General features: G+C 41.6%; 1 protein-coding gene across 1 annotated transcript in view; it reads left to right on the top strand.

Moving 5' to 3' along the window:
- LRRIQ3 (leucine rich repeats and IQ motif containing 3) overlaps positions 1-17,466 on the top strand; it is a gene marked incomplete at its 3' end in the record, with an annotated part of 69,074 nt that overhangs the window by 42,293 nt on the left and 9,315 nt on the right. The window contains exons 6-7 of the mRNA XM_083358141.1: positions 3,887-4,007; positions 15,729-16,431. Coding sequence (XP_083214267.1) covers positions 3,887-4,007; positions 15,729-16,431 — 824 coding nt within the window. The remainder of the gene's footprint in view (positions 1-3,886; positions 4,008-15,728; positions 16,432-17,466) is intronic.

Below are 17,466 nucleotides of genomic sequence, written 5' to 3'. Positions count from 1 at the left end.
GAATAACTCCTCTTTTTTGTAACTTGGCATAAGCTGAACTATCAAACACATAGCATTTGGAATCATTGCACTCTTATTAATAAGACAACTAAATTTTTAAATACTGCCAATAAATATTTGAATATTTATATTCCCTGTCCACAGGCTGATTGTCTTAAAAGTTCAAGAGATGATAGAAAAAAAAATAAACTGTTATGGGAAGTCTTCTGCTTTATAATGTCATTAGTAACAGTAACTGCTTTAACAAACTCACTAGAAAACTACCTGTTTAAATTCAGAAAACTACCTGTTTAAATTCTTAAATTTCCTTTGTATTTTGTGATATTCCTCAAGATTTCCATTCTGTGGAGAGTTCTGAAACTACAAACTTGCTTCTGCACATGGATCTTTTACACTAACTAAATTGTTGCAATGGTTTAGGGATAGCAAACGACACAGGATAATGTAAGAAATACTGTACAGCTGACATATGCCATAACTTTGTATAGAAAGAAACTCTAAGTTGGATCTTCAGAGGTTTCCTTATCAGTTAAAAACTATTTTGATTTTAAGGCTGTTCTAAAGGTATCCCATTCTCCTGTTGGTGCATAGCTTTTGAGAGCTGACTTTTAGCTCCCAATTTCTTTGTCTTTGGAAAATCTGTATTAATGTTTTTCTTTTGCCTTCCTTTGAATGGCACAAAAATACTTTTATTATTTATGTTTGATTTTCCTTTTTTTTACTTTCCTGAACATTTTAAATAGAATGATCTCTTGACTGCTCCTTTTAAACAAAAGAACAGCGAACACCCTAAATATCCGGAGTTGTTGTTGTTAGCTGCGAAGTCATGTCCGACCCATCGCGACCCGATGGACAACGTTCCTCCAGGCCTTCCTCTCCTCTACCATCTTCTGGAGTCCATTTAGGCTCACGCCAACTGCTTCAGTGACTCCATCCAGCCACCTCATTCTCTGTCATCCCCTTCTTCTATTGCCCTCAACCTTTCCTAGCATTAGGCTCTTCTCCAGTGAGTCCTTCCTTCTCATTAGGTGGCCAAAGTATTTGAGTTTTAGCTTCAGGATCTGGCCTTCTAAAGAGCAGTCAGGGTTGATCTCCTCTAGGACTGACCGGTTTGATCGCCTTGCAATCCAAGGAACTCGCAGGAGTCTTCTCCAGCAGCACAGTTCAAAGGCCTCAATTCTTTGGCGCTCAGCCTTTTTTTGGTCCACCTTTCACTGCCATACATTGCAACTGGGAAGACCATAGCCTTGACTATATGCACTTTTGTTGACAGGGTGATGTCTCTGCTTTTTAGTGTGCTGTCTAGATTTGCCATGGCTTTCCTCCCAAGGAGCAAGCATCTTTTAATTTCTTGGCTACAGTCCCCATCTGCAGTGATCTTGGAGCCCAGGAAAATAAAATCTGTCACTGCCTCCATTTCTTAGCCATCTATTTGCCAGGAATTGAGAGGGCTGGATGCCATGATCTTGGTTTTCTTAATTTTAAGTTTCAATCCAAGTTTTGCACTCTCCTTCTTCACCGGCAACAAGAGGCTCTTTAGTTCTTCTTCACTTTCTGCCATTAGAGTGGTATCATCTGCATATCTTAGGTTGTTGATATTTCTTCTGGAAATCTTAATTCCAACTTTTAATTCATCTAGCCCTGCCTTTCTTATGATGTGCTCTTCATATAAGTTAAATAGGCAGGGCGACAGTATACAGCCTTGCCAGACTCCTTTCCCAATTTTGAACCAATCAGTGGTTCCATGTCCAGTTCTCACTGTTGCTTCTTGGCCCACATATAGGTTTCTCAAGAGACAAATAAGATGGTCTGGTATGCCCATCTCTTTAGGATCCACATAATCAAAGGCTTTAGCATAGTCAATGAAGCAGAAGTAGATGTTTTTCTGGAACTCTCTAGCTTTCTCCATGATCCAGCGTATGTTGGCAATTTGATCTCTAGTTCCTCTGCCTCTTCGAAAACCTGCCTGTACTTCTGGTAGTTCTCGATCCACATACTGCTGGAGTCTAGCTTGTAGGATTTTAAGCATAACTTTACTAGCATGAGAAATGAGTGCAATGGTGCTATAGTTTGAACATTCTTTGGCACTGCCTTTCCTTGGAATTGGAATGTAAACTGATCTTTTCCAATCCTGTGGCCACTGTTGAATTTTCCAAATTTGCTGGCAAATTGAGTGTAGCACTTTTGCTGCATCGTCTTTTAAGATTTTGAATAGCTCAGCTGGAATACTGTCACCTCCACTAGCTTTGTTGTTGCTCAGCTTTTCTAAGGCCCACTTCACTTCAAATTCTAGGATGTCTGGCTCGAGGTCAGTGACCACCTCACTGTGATTATCAGGGATGTTAAGCTCAATCCTGTATAGTTCTTTTGTGTAATTTTGCCACCTCTTCTTAATCTTTTCTGCCTCTGTTAGGTCCCTGGCATTTTGGTCCTTTATCATGCCCATCTTTGCATTAAACATTCCCTTCATCTCTCCAATTTTCTTGAAAAAATCTCTGGTCCTCCCTATTCTATTGTTTTCTTCTATTTCTTTGCACTGTTCATTTAAGAAGGCATTCTTATCTCTTCAACTATTCATCTGTATTGGTTCAAACAAAAAGTTAAACCAAACCTCTGCTCTCTGAAAGAATATCTAAGCTTCATATGGTTTTTAGGTTTCATCCTCCCACGTTCAAGGAGATAAAGCTAATGGAGGAAATCAATTCACTATTTGCTGTAAGGCTATCCAATCCCACTATTTTTTTTTCCCATTGAGCATTCAGTTATTGGTAAGAAACCAAAATGTGCTAAGGGAATACCATAGTTACCTGCAGGGTAAGTACCCATTATATCCAAAGTCTTTCCCTTTTCAATCGGCGTGTAATTTAGGTTGACTCATTCCATTGGTTTCAGTGACAGGAAATTCCTTTTAAGAATAAATAACTAGGATGAAAGGAATAGCAACTCAGCCCATTTCTCCTTCACTTGATTCATTCTGCCAGCAAGCATGCAGTTGGGCTCTGCTGACCTCAGAAACTCTTTATCTTTTTTCTTTCTTTCAATATGGCAGCTAAAAATTACCTTCTTTATTGGTTATAAACATTTATGTTAATTAAGCTGGTTAAACCATACTCTTCCCTTCCATGCCTTCCACTGATAAACGACTATAAAGGCTGAAATCTGCATTTAACTATAGCTTCTACGTGTAGATATGTGTAAACAGAGGTTTTCAACTCAAGCAGCTCTGAAGTTATTTTAAAATGCCCTAGGTGTAGCATATGCTTCTGCTCAGACTAAGTGCTTTTCTTGTTTATTTGCACAGATAAAGCTAAGGTGCCCTTGTCATGTACTCGCTGCAAAGAAATGCATCTTGGTGTAACAGATGATGAGTGAAAGGATTGTTTAGTCTAAAAGCTGGAATTTATTCAAGGAGCACAGAGGTGTGAGGTTGGAACAAGCATTCATTCATCCATGCAAACCATGATGCTGCCTAAAGAGACAAATAATTTTTTTCCAAAAAAAGGGGCTAAAAATGAAGAAAAAGAATAGCATAATTCATAATGCATAATTGTACTGCCAACCTAGCAGTTCGAAAGCACGTAAAAATGCAAGTAGAAAAATAGGGACCACTCCGGTGGGAAGGTAACAGCGTTCCGTGCGCCTTTGGTGTCTAGTCATGCCGGCCACATGACCACGGAGACGTCCTTGGACAAGCGCTGGCTCTTCGGCTTTGAAACGGAGATGAGCACCGGCCCCTAGAGTCGGAAACGACTAGCACGCATGTGCGGGGGAACCTTTACCTTTACCTTAAATTGTACTGCACTAAAAAAAATATCTGTTGCTGTTTGAAGAATTCTGGCATTTTTCTCTCCCAAATCTTTAATGAGTGAAATGTTGATTTTAACAGATTATAGACATGAACAATCTTAAAGAATTTCGTTTAACTTTAAGAAGATTAAAATATCCTGTTATCAAACTGGAAGAAAAGAAAAAGATTAAACAGAAGGAATCAAAGTCAACAAAGAAGGGTTAGTTACCTAACTTCTATAACAAGTGTCTTTTCTATAGTATGTGAATATTCTTTCACTTTGATGTCTGATAGTTATATTCACTTATTAATCCAATTTTTATCCATTTAAGGTTGCTGTGTTTAAGCTTTAATGTTACATACAAATATTTTCATGGAAGCGTAGGATAAAACACTAGATATATCAACATAACCAGCATTTTTAATGTGAAGTGTGTCAGGAAGGGGATCGTTAACACATTTTCTTTATAAAATTACATTTTTTTATAAAATTAATTGGGACATATACTCAGAGTAGGGAATAAATTGTGGACATAATTTAAAGATTTTTATGTGAAATTACACTTTATGTGTTCTTAAGCACTTGCATGTGTAGGAGTCCTGATGGCGCAGTTGTTAAAATGCAATAATGCAGGCAAACTCTGCCCACAGCTGGGAGTTTGATCCTGACAGGCTTCAAGGTTGATTTAGCCTTTCATCCTTCAGAGGTCTAAAATGAGGACCCAGATTTTGGAGGCAATATTGTAAATTGCCCGAAAGTACAGTAAAGCAATATGGAGTGGTATATAAGTCTAAATGCTATTGCTATGACTTTATGAAAAATATCATATATGCCTTTATAGTGACATACAGTATTTAAAACCCAAGTCAAAAACATTTCTGTGTGCTTTGGACAGCATCCATTATGTTGTGATCCTCCTATTACCAGTAGAAATGAGAAAAAATGTTCCTTGGGTGTAAAACAATTATTTACCCAGAGTTTATGTAAATTTGAACATAGGGATAAGGATATCTTGAGATGTGGCCCTCGGGCTCAGTTGGGCCTGTTGCTAACATATCTGACACCCAGCTGTGTGGCAACGGCCCTGCCCGAGCTGCTCGACACCCTCTCAGGGTTGACGGTGGAGTTCCCCAGACTCATTGTTTTGGGTGACTTCAACCTGCCTTCTCTAGGAGTATCGTCAGAGTTAGCTCAGGAGTTCATGGCCTTCATGACGGCCATGGACCTGACTCAAGTAATTCAGGGTCCGACTCACGGGGGTGGTCACACTCTCGACCTGGTTTTCTTATCTAGACAATGGTTGGATGATCTGGGAGGGGGCTTACCAACTATTGTCCCCCTGTCATGGTCTGATCATTATCTCCTGTGGCTGGTCTTCCGCTATGTCACCCCCCACCACTGGGCTGTGGAACCGACCACGTGGTTCCACCCCAGGCACCTAATGGACCCTGATCGGTTCCAGATGGCGCTTGGGTCTGTTCCTATCTCCCTCACTCACAGCTCAGCCGATGCCTTAGTGGATGCCTGGGAAAGGGCTGCCACTGAGGTGCTCGACCGTGTTGTCCCCTTGCGACCCCTAACCCGACGCAGATCCCGGTGGGCTCCATGGTTTTCTTCGGAGCTCCGGGAGATGAAACGTCGGAGACGGGGTCTAGTGTGCTGTTGGAGATCCAGCTGATCTGAACCTGACTGATTGTGGCTAAGAGCCTTTACAAGGTCTTATCTTGCTGCAATGAGGACAGCGAAGTCTAATTCCTTCGCTGCCCTCATCGCGTCCGCAGATAATCACCCGGCCGCCCTGTTTGGGTTACTCCCTCCCTCCTTCATCGGGAGGAGAGGGAGCATCCTTTGCAGGGGCAGGCTGAGGAGTTCAGTCATCATCTTGTGGATAAAATTGCTCAGATTCGGGCCGGCTTGGACTCTGACTAGACAGAATCTGACAGGGAGGAATCAAGGGGTCTTGAGTTATCTGGACTGAGTTCGATCCTATGACCCCTAATGAGGTGGACAGGATCATGAGGAGGCTGAGCTCTGCCACCTGTTTATTGGACCCGTGCCCCTTCTGGCTGGTTTATGCAGCCTGGGAGAAGACACGAGGCTGGTTCCAGGCAGTAATAACTGCTTCTTTGAGCGAGGGTGTTTTCCCTGCCACCTTGAAAGAGGTGGTGGTGAGGCCCCTCCTCAAGAAGCCCACTCTGGACTCGGCGATTTTGAATAACTATCGTCCTGTCTCCAACCTTCGCTTTTTGGCGAAGATTGTTGAGAGTGTGGTAGCGCATCAGCTCCCTCTGTTCCTGGAGGAAACTGATTATCTCGACCTGTACCAATCAGGTTTCAGACCCAAGCATAGCACGGAGACGACATTGGTCACACTGGTGAATGATCTCTGGTGGGCTCGGGACAGGGGTTGTTCCTCTGTCCTAGTCCTATTAGACCTCTCAGCGGTTTTTGATACCATCGACCATGGTATCCTACTGCGGTGTCTCAGGGGGCTGGGAGTGGGGGGCACTGTTTTACAGTGGTTCTCCTCCTACCTCCTGGGCTGCTCGGAGTCGGTGTTGACGGGAGGACAGAGGTCCACCCCGAGATTTCTCATTTGTGGAGTCCCTCAGGGGTCGGTCCTCTCTCCCCTCCTGTTCAACATCTACATGAAGCCGCTGGGTGAGCTCATTCCTGGTTTCAGGGTGGGGTATCACCAGTACGCTGATGATACCCAACTTTTTCTTTCCACCCCGAATCAACCCAGTGATGCCCTCGCCGTGATGTCCTGTTGCCTGGAGGCGGTCCAGATTTGGATGGGGAGAAACAGGCTTTGTCTCAATCGTGACAAGACTGAGTGGCTGTTCATACCGGCATCTCAGGCTAACCAGCCTTCTCCATCATTAACAATAGAGGATGAGGTATTACCCCCCATTGATAGGGCTCGCAACTTCGGCATCCTCCTGGATTCACGGCTCAGTTTTGAAGATCATATAGGAACCGTGACCAGGGGGGCTTTTGCCCAGATTCACCTGGTGCACCAGTTGCATCCCTATCTGGACCGAGATGCTCTACATACAGTCACTCATGCGCTCGTGACCTCCCGTTTAGACTACTGCAATGCCCTCTACATGGGGCTGCCCTTGAGGACCACCTGAAGGCTTCAACTGGTGCAGAATTCAGCCGCACGAGTTTTGATGGGAGCTTCCCGATACTCCCGTGTAACACCTCTTCTCCGTGAGCTACATTGGCTTCTGGTTGCCCTATGGGTGAGATTCAAGGTGCTGGTTATGACCTATAAAGCCCTAAATGGCTTGGGTCCAAACTATCTAAGGGAACACCTGCTGCCGGCATCATCTTCCCATCGTCCTGTGCACCCCCACAGGGAGGGCCTTCTCAGGGTACTGCCAGTTAATGAATGCCAGCGGGTTATTCCCAAGGGAAGGGCGTTCTCTGTGGGTGCGCCTGCCCTATGGAACCAACTACCCACAGAACTTAGGACTGCCCCCGACCTTTGCTCATTTTGCCGGGACCTGGAAACTTGGCTCTTTGATCTGTTTGGTCCAGACTGTGGGGTTGTTAATTTAACTGGGTTTTAGATTTACTCTTGGGGCTTGAATTTAATTTAATTGTTTTAATTGATTTTAATTTTTGTATTTCATGGTTTTAACTGCCCTGTAAACCGCCCTGAGTCCTACGGGAATAGGGTGGTATACAAATTCAATAAAATAAATAAATAAAATAAATAAATAAACTAGTTAGGGATACAATGGGTTTGAGATAAGTAAGCGGAAGATCTTCCATTAAATGCAGAAACAGAAAATGAGCCAGACAATTATGAAATGAAAAATGTGTGCTGTAAAGGCCAGTTTTATCTCATAACTAAGTGAATTCAAATCTAAGGTAATATGCATAATTATAGTTCTGAGCAACTCCTGATTTATTTGTGGAAAACAGAAACAAGAATTAGTATCCCTTTACACCTGCTCCTTACAACTTTGGCTGCTAACAGAAAATAAATGCATTGCTATGGGTTGCTCGTGCTGCCTTTTGCTAGTTTGAAAATCTGTGAAGATATTTTTCTCTCTTTTTGTGTCACATATGATAAATCCACCAACACATGAGACCCTAGTAAAATGATTCATTTCAAGAACAATATGAATTATAAACTTCTACATGGCCTAGGCCCGGGATATTTGCAGGACCGTCTGCTGCCGGGAACGACTTCCCATCGCCCAGTGCACTCACACAGAGAGGGCCTTCTCAGGGTGCCGTCGGCTAGACAATGTCGGCTGGTGACCCCCAGGGAAGGGCCTTCTCTGTGGGAGCGCCAGCCCTGTGAAACCAACTCCTCCTTGAGCTCCGGATGGCCCCGGATCTCCCGTCCTTTCGCCGTGGCCTTAAAACATTCCTTTTTCATCAGGCTGACCTGGACTGACGACAGGGTTTTTAAAAATGTTTTTTAAATTTTTAATTGTTTAGTTTAACTTATTTATTGGGGCTGTTTATTTAATTTCTTTTAACTTTTGTATTGTTGTTTTTATTGTTGTTAGCCGCCCTGAGTCCTTTGGGAGATAGGGCAGCATATAAGTCCCAAAAATAAATAAATAAATAAATAAATAAATAAATAAATAAATAAATAAATAAATAAATAAATAAATAAATATTCAGTTCTGGTACTTAGGAACACGGCAGAGTTGTTGGGTTGAATTTTCATAATCACTTCTTGCAGGTCCCTTGACCTAGTATGTTTTTTTAATATTATAAGAATATGCATATTTTGAGTCAGTCCTGGTGACTACATGGACAGATGCCTGTAGTTTTTAATGGCAAGATTTTCAGAAGTTCCCTGCTGGACCAAATTCACCCAGCTAGTTTTGCACCTTTCTGAGGATGGCATCTTCAAACCCAGCATCTTTAATTACTACACCCAAGAGATTCCCTTGATTTGGAAATATATCAATTGGTGTACATATATTTTCCAATGTGTATTTACCTGCATATATTTGGAGATTAGGAGGAAAAGAGGAAAAAAGAGCCCATGTCTTTCAGTCTGTTACTCAGTTCTGTTAATATTGGCAATCGACTGGGGGATCCATAAGTATGTGGCAGCTTCTGTATCTGCATAAATGATTTTAAGAAAAAAATGCTGAATTATTTCCAATAGGAAACCTTGCTATAAGATGTATTATCCTGGACAATAGCGGAGAAAAATGTCTCACATACCTTGCATAAAAAGTTTTGTATTCTCCATTATATATTTTATATTTAAATTCTCTTTAGACGTAGATTTGATAGAACAAATACTTCTTCCATTGTTTAAAATGCCTTCTTACCATAGGACAAAGAAACAAAATGTTAAATTACTTTTTATATAGAAGAAATGAAATGCAGTGTGTTATTTTAGTTATTTACATTATATATTCAGTTTCTAGTTTGTTTTTGCAGCAATGATGTAAAAAAAATTAGACTTGGCTTGCCACCAAATGGGACAGCTTCCCAGGTTATATTTGGCACCATCTGCTGCTAGGCACCTTTTCCTTACCCATGTTGATGCCACTGCACAACGTTCCTGTTTATTTTTCTTCCATTTTTTTCCCACATGTCTTAATTAGTTTGTAATTCCATGTGGGTCTTTTTTATACTGTGTCTTGCATATAATTGTTAATTAACATTAAGGGGAAAACTTATTTATTAGAAGGGACCAGAAAGTAATTGCTGTTTTCTTTGTCTCACCAAGTTCTACTTATTTTTCTATTTATCACCTGGACCTATGTATAAATTAGAAATAAAGCATGTAGGGCAGGGGTGTCAAACTGCCAGCCTTCGGGCTGGATGCATCATAGTGAAACCGTGCCCACACCATTGCCGGCAATGGCAAAAAAGTCACGATACGTCGCGACACGTCACATGATGTTGCAAGTTTGACACTCCTGGGTATGAAAGCTTGATAAAAATAATGAAAAACAAAACAAAACCTCAATACATACAGAGAATTATGTGCCATTATGTGCTATCTGAAATTTAAAATAAGTTTGATGAATCAGGACAGGCTTGGGCACAATAACATCTATTGCTCTTTTACCTCTAGGCCAGGACAATGGAGTGCTGACCCAAGGTCATTTAGCTTTAGTTTCTTTGAATAATTGCAACATATTTTTGTAAAGAAATATACATATGTGTTTAGAAAAAAGAATACCCATCAAAGAGAGGTCAAAAGAAGGAAAGCTAAGCGCAAAGAGCAACTACCTATGCCGGTACTATTATTTGAGTCCCTTCAAAATGTTGCCCCAGTCACTTCTTTTATTTTTCACAGTAGTTATAAATACAAATATACTTTGACCTTTAGATAGAATCACAGAATAACAGAATTGGAAGGAACCTTGGAGGTCTTCTAGTCCAACCCCCTGATCAGGCAGGAAACCTTATACCATTTCAGACAAATAGCTGTCCACTCTCTTCTTAAAAACCTCCAGTGTTAGAGCATCCACAACTTCTGGAGGACAGTCGTTCCACTGGTTAATTGTTCTCACAGTCACAAAATTTCTCCTTAGTTCTGGGTTGCTTCTCTCCTTGATTAGTTTCCATCCATTGCTTCTTGTCCTGCCTTCAGCTGCTTTGGAGAATAGCTTGGCTCCCTCTGCTTTGTGGCAGCCCCTGAGATATTGGAACTCTGCTATCATGTCACCCTTACTAGTTCTTCTTTTCACTAAACCAGATTTTCCCAATTCCTGTAACTGCTCTTTATATGTTTTAGCCTCCAGTCCCCTAATCATTTTTGTTGCTCTTCTCTGCACTCTTTCTAGAGTCTCAATATCTTTTTTACATTGTGGCAATCAAAATTGGATGCAGTATTCCAAGTGTGGTCTTAAAAGTGGTATTAACACGTCATGTGATCTTGAAGTGTTATACTGCTTTTCTCTCTATAATCTGTTCTGTATAGTCATCACAGTCTTAAGTCACAATTACATTTTTTATTTTTATGCAGTCTTTTTTTGCATATAATTTTTATTAAAATGTTTAAATAAAAAAATTAAAGCTATATTATCTTCTCTACTTTTCTTTGACTTTCTTTTCTTGCACTTTTTGTTTTTTTGGTTGATTTTTTTCTTTTTCTTTTTTTCTTTCTTGCTTTCTATTAGTTTGTGTTTTTAATCTTTTTAAAAAGTTTTAATAAAATTATATACAACATTTTGTCCCAAAGGTCACATGGGATTTGTTCTGATTATTGCTGATAAGAGTGGAAAAGATGCCAGGATTAGAGACAAGTGAAACAAATATTTTTCCTTGTTCCCATTTATCCTCAAAGTAGTTTGCCAAAATTACTAATAGAGAAAGAGGAAATTATGTCAAGACACCACCCAACTTTGGAGCACTGTTAATCTATTAGGAGGTGCAGGCCTGGAAATAGGGAAATAAAATTGAGAATTCAAGGATAAAGTTTACAATGTACATCTAGAGCAGAATTACATTCTTAAATTATTGGCAAAATTATGGAGTTGACATGCAGTGGGTGCTTTTTTTGTGGGTGATTCTAGAAAGGCCCCTGAGAACAGATTAAATGTTTCTTTTTTATAGATATATACCGTAATATGCCCCTTCATGGATTACTGCCTTGTCGTGGCGAAGGGGCTTGTGTAATTCAATGAAGCTATGAGCTATGCCGTGCAGGGCCACCCAAGACGGACAGGTCATAGCAGAGAGTTCTGACAAAACGTGATCCACTGGAGAAGGAAATGGCAACCCACTGCAGTATCTTTGCCATGAAAACCCTATGGACAGTACCAAAAGGCAAAACAATTTGACGCTGGAAGATGAGCCCCTCAGGTCGGAAAGCGTCCAATATGCTACTGGGGAAGAGCAGAGGGCTAGTACTAGTAGCGCCAGAAAGAATGAAGCGACTGGGCCAAAGCCGAAAGGACGCTCAGCTGTGGATATGTCTGGTGGTGAAAGGAAAGTCCGATGCTGTAAAGATTTTTTCTCCATAGGAACCTGGAATGTAAGATCCATGAATCAAGGAAAGCTGGACGTGGTCAAACAAGAGATGACAAGACTAAACATCGACATCTTAGGTATCAGCGAACTAAAATGGACAGGAATGGGTGAATTTAATTCAGATGACCATCAGGTATACTACTGCGGGCAAGAATCCCTCAGAAGAAATGGAGTAGCCTTCATAGTCAATAAAAAAGTAGGAAAAGCAATACTAGGATACAATCCTCAAAATGACAGAATGATCTCAGTTCGAATCCAAGGCAAACCATTCAATATCACAGTAGTCCAAGTCTATGCCCCAACCACCGGTGCTGAAGAGGATGAAATTGACCGGTTCTATGAAGCTCTACAGCACCTTATAGAACTAACACCCAAAAATGATGTCCTTATCATCATGGGGGATTGGAATGCTAAAGTAGGAAGCCAAAAGATAACTGGAATAACAGGCAAGTTTGGCCTTGGAGTACAAAATGAAGCAGGGCACAGGCTGATAGAATTTTGTCAAGAGAATACGATGGTCATAGCAAACACTCTTTTCCAACAACCCAAGAGACGGCTTTACACATGGACATCACCAGACGGCCAACACAGAAATCAGATTGACTATGTGCTCTGCAGCCAAAGATGGAGAAGCTCTATACAGTGAGTAAAAACAAGACCAGGAGCTGACTGTGGCTCAGACCATGAGCTTCTTGTTGCAAAGTTTAGGCTTAAATTAAAGAAAGTAGGGAAAAGCGCTAGGCCAGTCAGGTATGAATTAAATCATATCCCTGTTGAATATACAGTAGAGGTGACAAATAGATTTAAGGAATTAGATCTGATAGACAGAGTGCCTGAAGAACTGTGGACAGAGGTTTGCAACATTGTACAAGAGGTAGCAACCAAAACCATCCCAAAGAAAAAGAAATGCAAGAAAGCAAAATGGCTGTCTGAGGAAGCTTTGCAAATAGCTGAGGAAAGGAGGGAAGTGAAAGGCAAGGGAGAAAAAGAAAGATATGCCCAATTAAATGCAGAATTCCAAAGAATAGCTAGAAGAGATAAGAATGTCTTCTTAAATGAACAATGCAAAGATGCAATAGAAGAAAACAATAGAATAGGGAGGACCAGAGATCTTTTCAAGAAAATTGGAGAGATGAAAGGAACGTTTAATGCAAAAATGGGCATGATAAAGGACCAAAATGGCAGGGACCTAACAGAGGCAGAAGAGATTAAGAAGAGGTGGCAAAATTACACAGAAGAACTATACAAGAATGAGCTTAACGTCCCTGATAATCACAATGAGGTGGTCACTGACCTCGAGCCAGACATCCTAGAATGTGAAGTGAAGTGGGCCTTAGAAAAGCTGAGCAACAACAAAGCTAGTGGAGGTGACAGTATTCCAGCTGAGCTATTCAAAATCTTAAAAGACGATGCAGTAAAAGTGCTACACTCAATTTGCCAGCAAATTTGGAAAACTCAACAGTGGCCACAGGATTGGAAAAGATCAGTTTACATTCCAATTCCAAAGAAAGGCAGTGCTAAAGAATGTTCAAACTATCGCACCATTGCACTCATTTCTCATGCTAGTAAAGTTATGCTTAAAATTCTACAAGCTAGACTCCAGCAGTATGTGGATCGAGAACTACCAGAAGTACAGGCAGGATTTCGAAGAGGCAGAGGAACAAGAGATCAAATTGCTAACATATGCTGGATCATGGAGAAAGCTAGAGAGTTCCAGAAAAATATCTACTTCTGCTTCATTGACTATGCTAAAGCCTTTGATTGTGTGGATCATAACAAACTGTGGCAAGTCCTTAAAGAGATGGGCATACCAGACCATCTTATTTGTCTCTTGAGAAACCTATATGCAGGCCAAGAAGCAACAGTGAGAACTGGACACGGAACCACTGATTGGTTCAAAATTGGGAAAGGAGTCCGGCAAGGCTGTATACTGTCGCCTTGCCTATTTAACTTATATGCAGAGCACATCATGAGAAAGGCAGGGCTAGATGAATCAAAAGTTGGAATTAAGATTGCCGGAAGAAACATCAACAACCTAAGATATGCAGATGATACCACTCTAATGGCAGAAAGTGAAGAGGAACTAAAGAGCCTCTTGTTGCAAGTGAAGAAGGAGAGTGCAAAACTTGGGTTGAAACTAAACATTAAGAAAACCAAGATCATGGCATCCGGCCCTCTCAATTCCTGGCAAATAGATGGGGAAGAAATGGAGGTAGTGACAGATTTTATTTTCCTGGGCTCCAAGATCACTGCAGATGGGGACTGTAGCCAAAAAATTAAAAGACGCTTGTTTCTTGGGAGGAAAGCCATGTCAAATCTAGACAGCACACTAAAAAGCAGAGACATCACCCTGTCAACAAAAGTGCGTATAGTCAAGGCGACGGTCTTCCCAGTTGCAATGTATGGCAGTGAAAGCTGGACCATAAGAAAGGCTGAGCGCCAAAGAATTGAGGCCTTTGAACTCTGGTGCTGGAGAAGACTCCTGCGAGTCCCTTGGACTGCAAGGCGATCAAACCAGTCAGTCCTAGAGGAGATCAATCCTGACTGCTCTTTAGAAGGCCAGATCCTGAAGCTAAAACTCAAATACTTTGGCCACCTAATGAGAAGGAAGGATTCACTGGAGAAGAGCCTAATGCTGGGAAAGATTGAGGGCAATAGAAGAAGGGGACGACAGAGAATGAGGTGGCTGGATGGAGTCACTGAAGCAGTAGGCGTGAACTTAAATGGACTGCAGAAGATGGTAGAGGACAGGAAGGCCTGGAGGAACGTTGTCCATAGGGTCGCGATGGGTCGGACACGACTTCGCAACTAACAACAACAACCGTAATATGTGTGTGTGTTTGTGTGTGTTTGCAAGAAAGGGAAAAGAAAAATAGAAAAGAAAGAAAAAAGATACAAAGAAGTAGCTTCCAATCTTCTTTCCAGCAGTTATTAATTCAATTTAAATTTACTTCTTACTCTGTGGTTACAAGGGAGCATTGTTCTTTTTATAATCTGTTCTGTCTAATCACCAAAACCATAAAGCATAAATTCATTTTTATTTTTCATGCAAATAATCTATCAGGTATTTTCAGTCAGCAATAAATGTGAATATTATCTTTTTTTTTTCTGACCAAAATAGTCAATTTAGCCTTCTCAGCAAGTTCCATCATCTTCAGCAACCATTCCTCCTTTCTGGATAGTGCTGAATTTTTCCATCTTTCTGCATACCATAAATCTGGCTACAATTATCAGGTACAAAAGCGCAGTTCCATAACATTTTTCCAACTTTTTGTCCATCAATATCAAAAGGAAAAAAAATCTGGTTTGGATTGTGTAGTAATCTTTAAAAGCCTATGAATCAGAATAGGTATTTGAATCCAGAATTTTGTAGCTTTTTTACACTTCTATCAAGCCCAATAAAATATCCTTTCTTGTTATTCACTTTTCCAGTATAAATTTGGAGTGCCTTTATTCAAATGTTTCTCACTTTTGAGACTTAGCCATTGCAAGTTGTGAATGAGTGTTGATGCTCAGGAACAAAGAAGTAATCAGCATGAAGCTTTTCAATCAATTAGAAGCTAAGAAAATAAATTAGAGTCAAACACCTTTAAAAATGATTACAGATGGTTGCAGTTGTACCCAACTTTGAACAATGAAGTATATGTTTGATTAATTTGCTCCATTGGTTTCAGTGGGAGTTTATCACAAGACCTTTAACAGGTCCAGATTTTCATTACATGACTTGAGATTACAAACAAATAAGCAATCCTGAGTTTTCTCATTGGGTTACAGGCAGCTTTCAATTTCAGGACTGAATTTCACCAGTAATATAATTCTTTCCTATCTCATTCATGTAGTTGTTGTAGTTGTAATCAGGGTAATAAATAATATATTGGCAATTTTAATGATCATTTTGTCAGTATTTAATATCGTTTTGTGATATAACAATGTAACTATTGAATTGTTTCATGTTAGATTTCACAGAGAGAGAAAAAAATGAAATGAAGATGGCAACTATGTTTAGACTTTCGGGATCTAAAATGCCTTTTTATTCTCTGAATGAACATCGGAAAATGTACAAAGAGAGAGAGAGAATTTTTTTTGATACTGCACATGATATGCGTAACTTCATACATCCTGCACAGCAAACTTTGCCAATGAATGAACCTGGCAGTCTTGAAAAGAGAGTCTTTGCAAAAGCATATGGATCTGTAAGACTTCACCCTTTATATGCCATTGAAAAAGCATATTGGGAAAGTCAGAAGTTGGATCTGCAAGCTAAGAAGGAGCGAAATGTTATGCGGCTGTTGATTGACCAAAGTGAAGCCAAAGAATACATTCATCATTTACAAGAAGAAAGAATAGATAATGTTCAGAGGAATTATGAAAAGGAAAAGATGATGGATACAGTTCATTTTAAAAGGTCCAACCAGGGAAAATCCCAGTTGATTATTAGGATGAGAAAAAAATATAATACTTTTTTAGAAAAGAAAGAAGGAAAGCTAATAGAAAACACATTCATTCAGCGCTTTAGTACTCAGCATACCTCTTTGACTAGAGGTTTATTAAAACTTGATGGGTGGAGAAAAAACTTGGAAATCCACAATGAAAGAAAAAAAGTTCTTGAAGGAATTAGACAAGAACAAAAAGAACGAAAAGAGGTGTATAAACATTTCCAGGAGGAAAGGTATGTCTGTTTATTTAAATAAGCTTTGGGATATCCTGGGAGGCTGGGAGGTCTCCAGCAGAGGAAGGTGAGACCTGGATGGGCACCAAAGCGCCGTCCACCAGAGAAGCCTTGCTGTCCCCAAAGGAGAGCGAGCACAGCAGCAGCAGCCTTGAGGAGGAGGTAAGTATGGCCAGGCACCCCTCGGGGAAGCAAGTCTGTGCTGCAGATCCTGGTGCCCTGGGAGCTTGAGGGCTGGGTGCTTGTCCTCTGCTGCCCAGGGCTCCAGGCAGCCTGGGGGATTGTCAACACTAACTGGGAGACATGCTCCAGGGGTCAGGATACAGTCATCCTCCACAGGGTGGCTCGCGTGTCACCGGGTACCTGGCTGATCCAGGCCGCGGCTCCACATCGGGCATGAGTGCCACATCCCCCTCTCCAACTCTGCCACATGGCGGAGAGGGCAACTCAGAGCTGGCCACTGCCAATGCTCGGCTCATGCCACCCCACGCTCCCGACCCTTTCATCCCATCGGTCAGGTGGCAGACAAGACCTGGCCCGTGGGACAAAAGGTGGGGAGATGGGAGCATGGGGTAGTACGAGCCGAGTGTTGGTATGGGGCTGGCTCCGTGTCACCCTCTCCACTGTATGGCAGGGCCAGAGAGGGGAACACAACACTCATGCTGGATGCGTAGCTGCCCTGCCCATCCCATCCCAGCTCCACTTCCTCAGGGAGGCACCCGCCCATACTTACCTACTCCTCAAGACTGCTGCTGCTGTGCTCGCTCTCCTTGGCCAGACTGGGCTTCCCAGGCTGGAGGAGAGTGGAGAGGCAGCATGATTCCTGCTGGGTGGAGTGGCTGCTGCTTAGCCTGTGCTGCCGCCATGGGGTGAAGCAAGGTGAGGCAAGGCAGGTGGTGGGGTGGAGGTGACCTGGCTGCAGGATCCCAAGGTGCTTGAGGGTGGTGCACGTAGGGTGTGGCTGAGTGGGAGTGAGGGGGGGAAGGTGGGATTGGAGGGTGAGCCTCAAATGGCATCCCAACTTCAGCACAGGGC

The sequence above is a fragment of the Vipera ursinii genome (genome assembly GCF_947247035.1).
Source record: "Vipera ursinii genome assembly, chromosome: 3".
In the NCBI taxonomy this organism is placed as follows: Eukaryota; Metazoa; Chordata; class Lepidosauria; order Squamata; family Viperidae; genus Vipera; species Vipera ursinii.
Note: the sequence above shows the minus strand (reverse complement) of the source record. Positions and strands in the feature narration are given on the sequence as shown.